The sequence below is a fragment of the Sminthopsis crassicaudata genome, chromosome 2 (assembly GCF_048593235.1).
Source record: "Sminthopsis crassicaudata isolate SCR6 chromosome 2, ASM4859323v1, whole genome shotgun sequence".
Taxonomy (NCBI): Eukaryota; Metazoa; Chordata; class Mammalia; order Dasyuromorphia; family Dasyuridae; genus Sminthopsis; species Sminthopsis crassicaudata.
Genome location: NC_133618.1, coordinates 25,758,025 through 25,770,077, shown reverse-complemented (window position 1 = coordinate 25,770,077; position 12,053 = coordinate 25,758,025). Strand labels below are relative to the sequence as shown.

The following is a 12,053-nucleotide window of genomic DNA, read 5'->3' as shown; positions in this document are numbered from 1 at the left end:
TCAGCCATTGCAAGGGGGGCAGAGGGAGGATAGAGTCAGGATCCCGAAGGACCGAGGCAGCCCAGAACATTGGGACCAACTGAGGAGGTGAGATTCAATAGAAATAAATGTAAAACCCAACAAGAGGGCTCCAAGAATAATTACATAAAACAGAATGAGGAGCCTGCTGACGGCCTGCGTGAACTGGGCACCTCTGACTTTCCTTGTTTCAGAAACTGGAAAATGAGGGAATTAGAGGAGATGTCTCCAAAAGATAGGTGGATGGAGAGACAGAGAGAAAGAGAGAGAGACAGAAACGTAGAGAGAAACAGAGACAGAGAGGGAGACAGAAATGCAGAGAGAAACAGAGACAGAGACAGAGAGGGAGACAGAGAGAGACAGAAAGAAACAGACAGAGACAGAGAGAGACAGAGACAGAGAGAGAGACAGAGAGAGACAGAGACATACACAGAGAGACAGAGAGAAACAGAAAGAGACAGAGACACAAAGAGGGAGACAGAGAAAAAGAGAAAGATAGAGGTAGATAGAAACAGTGAAATAGAGGCAGGGGATGGGGAAACACTTAAGGGATTGGGAAAGAAAGGAGAAAAGGAACTTAAAGTAGAAAAGATCACAGAGTCAGGAGTAAAACTCTGAGTCAGTGAATGTCCGGGCATTTCCTTCAGCGGTTAGGAACTCAGCGAGGAGGAAGGGCCACTGTAGAGGCTGGGGTAGACCTTGTCATACCTGGTTCAATTAAAAGAATTTGAGGTGTTCGGCCTAGAAAAGAGGCTTTGGAAGGGGAGGGGCTGGGATAGCAATCTTGAAGTATTTGAAGAGCTCCCATATGGAAGAGGAATTTGACTTTGTCACTTAACCAGTCTGTGCCTCAGTTTCCTCATCTGTAAAATGAGCTGGAGAAATAAATGGCAAACCACTCCAGTATCTGTGCCCAGAGAACCTCAGATGGGGCCACAGGGAGTCTGAAGTGATTTAATCACAATAACTTTTTATAAACATCCTGTGCTCCTCACAGCAGCTACGTGAGATAGGGAACAAGGTTACTATTATCTCCATTTAACAGAGGGGGAAACTGAGATTTAGTGAGAGTGGGCAAACCACAGGACCTCTCTGAGTCTCGGTTTCTTCATTTGTCACTTGGGGATGCCATCTGTAGTACCTCAGGATCCAAAATACAGTCTCTGCAGAGGGCCTGTAACCCTTAAAGCTTATATCCATATTAGCTGCTTGCGTTACTATTAGTTGGGCAATCAAGTGGCCCGTGAGCCGTGTGTGGCAGGGCTAGGGTGCCAGGCCTTGGCTGCCAAGGTGCTCCTTCCCCTCAGAGGGGAAACTGCCCACTAGAGTCTGTGTCCTCGGTGGGGAAGGGGGACAGACGAGCCGAGCCTGGTTGACTCTTTTCCTGGAGGGAAGGAAAAGCAGCCTAGTGGTCGGCCTCCTGGGGATGGATGGGCTGAGAGGGAGAAGGGGAGGGGGAGGGCGTCGCTCATCCCAGCTCCCCCTACAGCAGGAGCACCTGTGGGATTTTGGATGTGGGCCCAGCTCTCCTGAGGAGAGAGGGGGCAGGGACCGTTTCCGGAGGGTTCTAAAGCGTCACCCCCCCAGATTCCGGTCAGTGACAGAGACGTCCACTGGCTCTCCCAAACGGGTTTTGGTTTGGTTTTTAACCCTTTCCCGTGATGTCCAGCTGGTGCCCACCCAGCCCATTTGGACACCAACGCCCCACCTCTGCCCCTAACAAGCTGAAGGTTCCCCCCGCCCCCACCAGGGACCTCAGCTCCCTTTCTATAGAATCAAGAAACTTGGAGAGAGCTGGAGAGTCCTTTATTCTAAGCTTTGGGACAGAACAGGAGAAGGTCCTTTATCTTAAGTTTTTGGAAAGAACAGGAAAAGTCTTTTATCCTGAGCTTTTGGAGAGAAACGGGAGAAATCTTTTAGCCTGAGCTTTTGCAATCTAACCCCTGGGATGCTGGAATTGTTCAGTGGCGCTCAGCTCCTCTGCCCCACCTGCTGGCCACACTGGGTTCTGACCACAGAAATACAGTCAATGGGGGGGGGGGGGGTGAGGGAAGGGGGGGATTGTGGGATAATGAATAGAGAGCCAGCCTCCGAGTCACGGAAACCTGTGCCAGATCCAGGTTCGGACACATGCTCTGTGGCCAGAGGGAACTCTGGAGCAAGGGTTCCTACTGGGATCCACAGGTAGATTTCAGGGGCCGTGATCCCATTATTTTCACCGTCCTTTGGTTTATTTCATGCTTACGAAGCCCCAATGACCTGATCCCTTGCAGGGTTCTCCCACCTCCCAGTCCACCAGTCCTCCATGAGCCAGAGACACGAGACGCCCCATCCCCCACTCTGGCCCTTGTCGCAGGGGGGGGGAATCCCCTTGCATGGAATGTGCTCCCTCCTCATCTCTGCCTCCTCCCTTCCTCGGCTTCCTCCCAGTCTCCGGCCAAGCCGAGCCTTCTTCAAGAAGCCCTGGCTGCTCCCCTCCTGATGAGTCTTCCTCTCTGAGGGTCACATCCAATCTGTCCTGCACACATTTCGCTTATACGGGGAGCTTCCTGAACGGGGGCTCCCGAGACCAGCGCAATCTTGGGTCCAGATAATGTCCGCTTCTCTTGCTGTTGTTCGGTCTTGTCTGACTCTGTGACCTTCTTGACTTCTGTGATCTTGACAAAGATCCTGGAGGGGTTCACCACATCCTTCCCCAGTTTGTTTTACAGATAAAGAAACTGAGGTAAACAGGGTGAAGTGACTTGCCCAGGATCACAAAATAAGTGCCTGAGGCAAAATGTGAATCCAGGGAAATGAGTCTTCCTGATTCTAGGCTGGCACTCTATCCACTGCATCACCTCCTTGTGCTTATCTACTTTCTCTTTCTGTCTCTCTGTCTCTTTTCCTCTCACCTCTTTCTCTCCTGTCTGTGTCTCGGTTTCTCTCTCTCTCTCTGTCTCTCCTCTCTCTCTATCTCTCTGAGTCTGTCTCTGTGTCTCTGACTCTGGCTCTCTCTCCACATCCACCATCCATCTATCTATATTATATACATATCTATCATATAAAACTCACATCTCCTCCCCCTAGAACCACCTTGGGAAGTTGGGCCCCTGGGGGGCAGAGGGCTCCTTTGGTACATTGGCACTGCCCCCTCCTGGCCAGAGCAACACCTTATAATAGAAAAGGTCATTGTATTCTTGGTACCAGAAGACACTGGGACCCGGAGCCTGGTGGAACTGGGGGGCAGTGGTCCTCCGAGGAATGTCTCTCTTTCCCTATTGAGGGGTGAGCCTGGAGAGTTCATGGGCCTGAGAGGAAGCCCTGGAGTGGGGAGAGAAACAGGCCCCAGGCTCGGGGCTGGACGGGCACTCGGAGGCCGTCACATCCCGGCTCCTTATTTGGGGGTTGTTAGTTGTGTCCAGAAATTAGAAAATTTAGCTGAATGAAGCAAAATTACCCTTGTTTTACTGTGAAACTACTTAGGGAATTCTAGAAAAATCAAGTGGGGAACCTTTTCTTTTTCTTGCTCAGCCTTATTCCAGAAATTAGGAAATTTAGCCAATAAGTTCAAATGACAACTGTGAGCCGGGGCTGGCTGGGGAAGAGATAAGGCGGAGGCGGGGATTGGGATCAAATTTGGGGCGAGGTGAGGCGGGAAAGCGGTGTTTCCTGGGGAGATTTTGAAGCTAGGCCGTCAGACCAGTGCGCCCCAAAGTGAAATGGGAGGCTGCGTGATATGAAGCACCAGCAGGGGTCCCTGCCCCTCCGAAGAGCTTCTTGCAGATTGTATGACCCCGGGCAGGTCATTGACTCTCTCCGGCCTCAGTTTCCTCATCTGTGAAATGATGTTGGGCCAAATCACTCCAAGGCCTTTGTGAATACCAAGTCAGAGCCACCCCAGTATCTGAAACTGCACATTTGTGTTCCACTCCTCTAACTGAAGCGTTGGTCTTGTCAGACTCTTGGGGAGAAAAGATCTGGCTGAAGGAGAGACCTGGTTTATCAAGGCTGGATTTGGGTGTGGAATCAAGCCAGACCCGAGCCCTGGGTTCTCTCTGACCACCCGATCTCTCCATCCCAGCCAGGGAACAGCTTCGAAGATCGCGCCACAGCCGGACCTTCCTGGTGGAGTCGGGCGTGGGAGAGCTGTGGGCAGAGATGCAGGCAGGTAGGAACGGCTGGGGAAGGGTCCCGGGGGGAGGGCTGGGCCGCTCCGGGCAAACGTGAGTGGAAGCAGGAGGGGCTGTTCGGTACCCCCATCCACACAGAGATCCAGGGCACTGTCACCGGGGGCTCAGTCCTCACACCCTGCCCCTGGGAAGCTGCCAGCCTAGGTCTGTCAAAAACAGACATGCGGATGGGGCACGAGCTGTTGGCCGTTGGGGACCTCCTCGGGGTCCCTGTCAGGCTTCTCAGTTCGGACGGTTCCGCAAACATCCATCCAGAGCATGGGCTGGGAGAGAAATATAGTGAGAGGTTCCCCCTCTTGTGTTCTTTCCCAAGGGGGCCCTCGCCTTCATATCCCCATCTCTCCTCCCTTATGTCCCCAACAAGACTTCTGTCCCCATCTTCCCTGTCCTTCATGGAACAGCTCCCGGCCCCCGGCCCTGGGGGTCTCTTACCCCAGGGCCCAGAACAATCAGAGAGAAACAGGCCCCACCCTGCGGGAGGCAGAGGCAGGACTCACTCAGATCTCGGGGGAATCTCAGAGGTTCCAGGCTCAGCCGCTAAAGGAGGTGGGATGGGAGACTGCAGACTTGGGACCCCATGACCGGCGTGGGGGAGTGACGAGAACCGGACACTCCCTCTAATGGTGTGTGTGCACGTGTGTGCGCAGGTTGGGTCTGTGTGTCCCTGTCATCTTGTAAACAGGAAGCCGCCATGTAAATGTTAGTTTCCCCCACCCAGCTCTGCCCTTCTCGGCGCCAGCGTCCCTGGGACTGAGGGTGGCAGCGGAGCAGCACTGGGCCCATCCGCATGCGGGTACACAGAGCTGCACGTGGGGGGGCCTGTGCCTTGTCCTGACCCAGCCCTCCTGCAGGTGACCGCTACATCGTGGCGGATTGTGGGGGCGGCACCGTGGACCTGACCGTGCACCAGATAGAGCAGCCCTTGGGGACGCTCAAGGAACTCTACAAAGCCTCGGGTAAGAGCCATGGGCAGACCCCCTGCTCACTCATAGACCATCCTTAGCATTGCCAAGAGCCTTGGCCACGCTGCCCCCTCGTGGCCAAACTTCGTACTACAAGCTCGCCTTCACCCCCTCCCCTCCACTCTCTGCCTGCCCCCTTTCCAGAGCACCTCTTTACCCAGTGAGACCAGGAGTTCCTTCAGGGCAGGGCCTCCCTATGTCTCTTCCAGCAGCTCAACTGAGAGCAACCAACCAGCATTTATTAAGCACCCACTGTATCCCAGGCATCGTGCTGGATACCAACAAGGTATCGTATATACAAAAAGTAATCCCGGCCCTTAAGGAACTGATAGTCTATCAAGAGTAGAAGTTCTGTGATACTATATGGAATACTAAATATAGTATAATATAAGTGTATTTGTTATATATATATATATATATATATATAGTTATATATATATATATATATAGTTATATATATATAGTTATATACTATATATATATAATATATACGCTACAGTATGCTAAATATAATGCAATATAAACATTTTATTATATATATTATATACTATATAGTATATATATTTAGTATCTATATATGCTATACATAGTATATATTTAGTATCTATATTAAATATATATACTATTTAATATATACTCTACTATAGTGTGTTTATTATATATAATATAAAAAATAATACAATTTAAATACACTAATTATCACATTAAATATATATACTATTTAATATATACTATACTATAGTGTATTTATTATATATAATATAAAAAGTAATACAATTTAAATATACTAATTATCACATTAAATATATATACTATTTAATATATACTATACTATAGTGTATTTATTATATATAATATAAAAAGTAATACAATTTAAATATACTAATTATCACATTAAATATATATACTATTTAATATATACTATACTATAGTGTATTATTATATATAATATAAAAAGTAATACAATTTAAATATACTAATTATCACATTAAATATATATACTATTTAATATATACTATACTATAGTGTATTTATTATACATAATATAAAAAAAAATACAATTTAAAAATACACTAATTATCACATTATATATCTATACATTTCATGAGTAGAGGAACGAGGCAGTTAGGAGGCAGCAGAGTGCACAGACTGTTATCTTTCTGAGTTCTAATCTGGTCTCACTTACCAGCTGTGGGACCCAGGGTAAGTCACTTAACCCTGCTTGCCTTATTTTGCTCATCTGTGAAATGATCTGGAGAAGGAACTGGCCCACCCCTCCAGGATCTTTGCCAAGAAGTCGGACCTGACTGAGCGACAATGACTACCTCTACAATGACATCGTGGCTCCGGCCCCTGGAGATATGCAAATGTCTATGCATGTTTCCTCGTATACCAATTCAACCATTTCAAGTTCAAGATTGAACATGCAAGTTCAGTGCAGTACACTAGCATTTGGGGGATCGGGAAAAGCTGCCTGGAGAAGGTGATGTTTGAGCTGAGTCTCAAAGGAAATAAGAAAAGAGGGCGGCAGCCTAGGTTAAGAGGTGGCCAGCCCCACTCGAGTAAGGCCATGGTGTGATGTGATCTGTGCTTAAGGAAGCATTAGTGGGGAGAAGCTTGGGGCAGGGTCTGTGCCTCCTTCTCAGACCAGACTCCGGTACCCATTGCTGCCGGAGCATCAGTCTCCATTTCTCAGGGGCCCTTGCAATTGAGCAGATGAGAACAACCCTCCCTCAATTCTTCCCTCCTCAGGGGGCCCCTATGGGGCAGTTGGGGTGGACCTGGCTTTTGAGCAGCTTCTGGGCAGGATCTTCAGCGATGACTTCATCACCACCTTTAAAACCAAGCGTCCAGCGGCGTGGGTGGACCTGACCATCGCCTTTGAGGCCCGCAAGCGAACGGCTGGGCCCCATCGCGCCAGTCCCCTCAACATCTCCCTGCCCTTCTCCTTCATTGACTTCTACCGCAAACAGCGGGGTCACAATGTGGAGACGGCCTTGCGCAAGAGCAGGTGGGATCTGGGGGTCCCGGGGGGCATTCCTTCCTCCCTGGGAGCACAGAGATGTGCTCAGAAATCTTGGGGAAGATAGAAAGGGAAGAAGGAAGGAGAAGTAGTGACATCACAAACTGAGTTCGAATCCCAACTCAGGGTACATCCCATACCTCTGGGGGCCTCAGTTTATCATTTTGTAAAATGAAATTGGGCTAGATGCCTCTAAGATCGCAGTCAGCTCTAATTTCTGTGATCCAAAATGACAGGCAGGAAGGTGGCAAGGCTCAGAACTGGTTGGAGATGGCTGAGGAAGACTATGGGACCATCTTTCTGGGAGCCGATTGTCTCCCCGGGCACATTCCCCCATCACACTCCCCTAAAAGGCATCTGCTTCAGAGGCAGAAGCTTCAGAGGGACAGCTATCTTGGGGGTCCCAAGATCTTGGTCTGAAAGGGTTCTCATGGGAGGGTTGGGTACTAGAAAGCCCCCTGCGTCTCCGGGAATCTCTCAGCCTGGGGCCGGCACTCCCCAATCCCCCCGGTCTCCATCAGCATGAAGGGGACAGTGGGGCTCAGTGTCACCACCCTTCCCCTGCAGCGTGAACTTTGTGAAGTGGTCCTCCCAGGGGATGCTGAGGATGTCCTGCGAAGCCATGAACGAGCTCTTCCAGCCCACCGTCAGCCAGATCATCAAACACATCGGTGAGGACAGGGCCAGGGCTTGGACGGGCCCGGGGCTCGGACAGCGGGACGGGGCTTAGACGGGGCCGGGGCTTGGACGGGCCCGGGGCTCGGACGGGCCCGGGGCTCGGACAGCGGGACGGGGCTTAGACAGGGCCGGGGCTTGGACGGGCCTGGGGCTCGGATGGCAGGTCAGGTCGTTTTTTCTGGCCACAAACAAAAGTTGTGGGGTGGTGATGCAGGAGGCCCAGGTCTCTTCCCGGCAATCTGGGATGTTTTCAGATTAGTAGTAAAAAGGACAGGGCTCAACCAAAGGAACTAAGGCCACGGCCCCTCCTCATTCCTTGGGCTAAGGTCCTCCCAGATTTAACAATCTCCTTTGTTCTGAGATCCCTGCCACACCTGACCTCTGCTTCCCTAAAGTTCTCTGCTGACTATGCATTCTATGACCCAAGTCAGCCTGAGAAGTAGCATTTATTAAGCACCTGCTGTATGCCAAGCACTGGGATATAAGGGCAAGCAAAAACAGTCCTTGCTCTCCAGGAGCTCACACTCTGAACAGCTACTGAGCCCCATTGTCCCTTCATGCTGATGGGGAGGCCGCTCCCCGTTCTGGGCTCATTCCAGCCCTGACGCTCCCCGTTCTGGGCTCATTCCGGCCCTGACGCTCCCCGTTCTGGGCTCATTCCGGCCCTGACGCTCCCAGTCCCGGCCCTGACGCTCCCTATTCTAGGCCCCCCCCCCCCCCCCCCGTTCCCCTTATTCCGTTCCTACCATTTTCCAAACTGTCGCTCACTAAGCAGTGGCCCCCCATGGGTGCCTTCTTCCCCCCCCCATTCCCGGGGGAGGGGGAGGCTGCCGAGGGGGAGGGGGAGGTGGGGGCGGGGCTCAGGGACTCAGGCTCCGCCCTCTCCCCCCAGAGGAGCTGCTGGCCCGGCCCGAGGTGCAGGGGGTGAAGTTCCTGTTCCTGGTGGGGGGCTTCGCCGAGTCGGCCGTGCTGCAGCACGCGGTGCAGGAGGCGCTGGGCGGCCGCGGCCCGCGGGTCATCATCCCCCAGGACGTGGGCCTGACCATCCTGAAGGGCGCCGTGCTCTTCGGCCTGGACCCGGGCGTGGTGCGCGTGCGCCGCTCGCCGCTCACCTACGGCGTGGGCGTGCTGAACAAGTTCGTGGCGGGCCGCCACCCGCCCGAGAAGCTGCTGCTCAAGGACGGCAAGAGCTGGTGCACGGACGTGTTCGAGCGCTTCGTGGCGGCCGACCAGTCGGTGGCGCTGGGCGAGGTGGTGCAGCGCAGCTACTGCCCCGCGCGGCCCGGCCAGCTGCGCATCCTCATCAACATCTACTGCAGCGCGGCCGAGGACGTGCGCTACATCACCGACCCCGGCGTGCGCAAGTGCGGCGCGCTCAGCCTCGAGCTGGCGCCCGCCCCCCCGGGGGCGCCGTCCGCGCGCCGCGAGATCCGCGCCTCCATGCAGTTCGGGGACACGGAGATTAAGGTCACGGCCGTGGACGTCAGCACCTCCCGCACCGTGCGCGCCACCATCGACTTCCTCTCCAACTGAGGGCGGGGCCGGGGGAGAGCCCGGCCCGCCCCCCATCCCCCTCCCTCCTCCCGCTCGGTCCCACCCCCCTCCCTTCTCCCGGAGGCCCCGCCTCGTCCCAAATCCTGCCGGGGCTGGGCGCGGTGCCGGCCCGGGAGGGGAGGGGGGCTTCAGGGCCGAGGAGGGTCAGAGCCCCGGGCGTCCCGTGAGGCGGCCCTGGAGGTGGGGCCGGAGGGCGCCGGGGAAGGAGGGGACCGCCCGGGGAAAGGGAAGTGTTCCATGTAACGGGGATGAGCTAGAAACATTCCCAGTAAGATCCGGGGCAAAACAAGGTCGCTCCTGATGCCGGCCGTCCCTCGGACTGAGTTAGCAGCGTTAGCTTCAGCCGTAAGGAGGATGGGGGTGGGGGTGGGGCGGTCCCAGCATCCTGGAATCCCGGACATCCTGGAGACCCGGGACTAAGAGCGGACTCCCCGTGCTCCTCCCCTGCCCTGGGGACTCCCTCCTCCTCGCGGAGGTGCGCTCCTCCCGGGGGAGGGGCCGGCGCCGACCCTGCCCCGTGAGAGCCGAGGGGGAGACTCGATGAACCCGGCTTTGAGGTGCCGGCCCAGCCTGTGTCCCCGGAGAACAAGAAACTAGCCTGGCTTCCTGGGCAGCTCCCGCTGCGGTGTGGACCTTTGTGACCCCCAGGGCTCCTCCCCCGCGGAGGGGGACGGGGGCCAAGCACGTGAGGATGCAAGCGATGACGCGTGGAAAGGGCTGAGAATGTTGGGGAGACCAAGCAAGCCCCTGCACCTGGTGGGAGAGGGCCGGGAACCATTATGCAATGGTAGTAACTGACCAGTAGGGGAGGAGTAATAGCGCTAGTCAGAACTGTATAATTAGGGAAATGACGTCACTGGCAGGAACATAACCCGTGGGACTGTTACCAGCCCGGTGCTTCCTAATGGCCCCGGACCGGACGGGAATTGTTAGTGAGAACAGTTAGCCCAGCAATCCACACTGAAAAAACCAAGTGGATGAAAAATGCATGTTGTCCAGACTGATGCAGCTAATGCCAGTCAGCCGAGTTAGGACGTCAGTGCATCCCTGACGTTGATTTGGAAACCGCTCGGTGCCGCCCACAGTCCAAGCGCCAAGGAAAGCACTCTCCCAGTGATGGGGATTTCTCCAGTGAACGACAAGGTGCTGGGACACCAAAGGCCCCGAGCCCAGCTTGCAGCAATGGCCGCCTGAGAGCCCCGTTGGGGACGTTTGCAGAGTGGGGCCTGTGGCTGGGCAGGTGTGGAGCCTCGGAAGGAAATGAAGCAGAGACTTGACTGTCCAAAGGCAGAGCAGCAGTTCCTCCCACAGCCGGGCGGACCCAGGTGTGAGCTGTGATGATGGAGGGAATACCCCAGTGATGAAATCACAGCTCAGGGAGCAAGGGTGATGTTGCTAACCAGAGTATCGGGAAGCAGGTTATTAGCAGGGGGTTCAAGTTAACAGCAGAGGGATGTTAGCAGTAGGGGAGTGGCCGCCGGAAAATTCTGTTACTCCACAGTTACCTGCTGGAGCACTGTTACTAGTCAAGTATCTTACTGTCTGGGGTAATGTTAGGGTCACTGGCAACAAGGTGGTGGATGCTGGGGTGGGGCTCAAGGCACTTAATCAGGCCTAAGGGGACCGGATCATCTCCCTGCAGTGAAAAATCCTTGAGAAGTGGCTTCCAGGGTTTAAATGGATCCCTGCCCCCCAACCAAGAGGAATTCCCCATCCCCACCACCAGGCAGGGCTTTTCTAACTGGGGGTGGGGGGGTCTGGGTTTGCTGTCAGAGAAAGCCAAATTATCAATAAAGCATTAATGCCCAAGGTCGCGGCCTAGCAGGAGGATGAGGGGAGAAGGGGGGGGGGGGAGACAAGGCCTGGGATGGGGCTACCACTGTCATCCCCAATCCTCACAGGCTGGAGCTCTGGTGTAGAATTATGGGGTGAGGCCATCCTGGGGGGGGTAATGGGGCTTCTCTGGGGAGAGGGGGACATAGCTGCCAGAAAGAATAAGTCATTACTCCAACAAACTTCTGGTACCTCTACCTCAAGCAGTGGCTGAAATCCCCCAGGCAGGTAATCCCACTCCCAAGGTGGAGTGTGGGCCAAGAACGGGGTGGGGGGGGGGGATCATTTTCTAACAGTTCTAAAGATCTCACATCAGAGTTCCAGAAGGGGACAGGAAAATCAACCCTTTTCCCTCAGTACCAGTGGCCACCAATCCTAAAATCAGCTGTCTGGGGCCCAGGGTCACGAGGTATGGACTTCCAGCCATCAGGTCTTCCCCATCACCTTTGGACAGATGGGTAAACTGAGGCAGTCATACGCTGAAGCAGGACCTTGAGACACTATGTCCAGCCTCTTCATTTTCCAGATGAACAAACAGTTCGAGGGACCTGCCCAAACGTGCTGGGAGCCAGGACTGGCCCGAGGGCCTGGGCCTCCACCTCCAGCTCTAACTGCATCCCAGCTATGACTCGGGCTGTCTACAGGTGGCTTGGACAGCTGCTGCTGGGAGAGGGTGGGCTCCGGCTCGCGGCCCCACCGAGGTGACCCGCTCCTGGGCAGGGGTCGCTCCTAGGGCTTGATTAGGAGGGAGACCCCAGCTCTCAGTCCCCCCGCCCATCTCTTCCCCTCAGACAAAAGCCAGGATTCAGTCAG

At 54.1% G+C, this 12,053-nt stretch overlaps 1 protein-coding gene across 1 annotated transcript in view; it reads left to right on the top strand.

Moving 5' to 3' along the window:
* HSPA12B (heat shock protein family A (Hsp70) member 12B) overlaps positions 1–11,216 on the top strand; it is a 45,611-nt gene extending 34,395 nt beyond the window's left edge. The window contains exons 9-13 of the mRNA XM_074285509.1: positions 4,082–4,168; positions 5,042–5,146; positions 6,905–7,163; positions 7,743–7,846; positions 8,746–11,216. Coding sequence (XP_074141610.1) covers positions 4,082–4,168; positions 5,042–5,146; positions 6,905–7,163; positions 7,743–7,846; positions 8,746–9,386 — 1,196 coding nt within the window. The 3' untranslated portion in view covers positions 9,387–11,216. The remainder of the gene's footprint in view (positions 1–4,081; positions 4,169–5,041; positions 5,147–6,904; positions 7,164–7,742; positions 7,847–8,745) is intronic.
* The last annotated feature ends 837 nt before the right edge of the window (positions 11,217–12,053 follow it).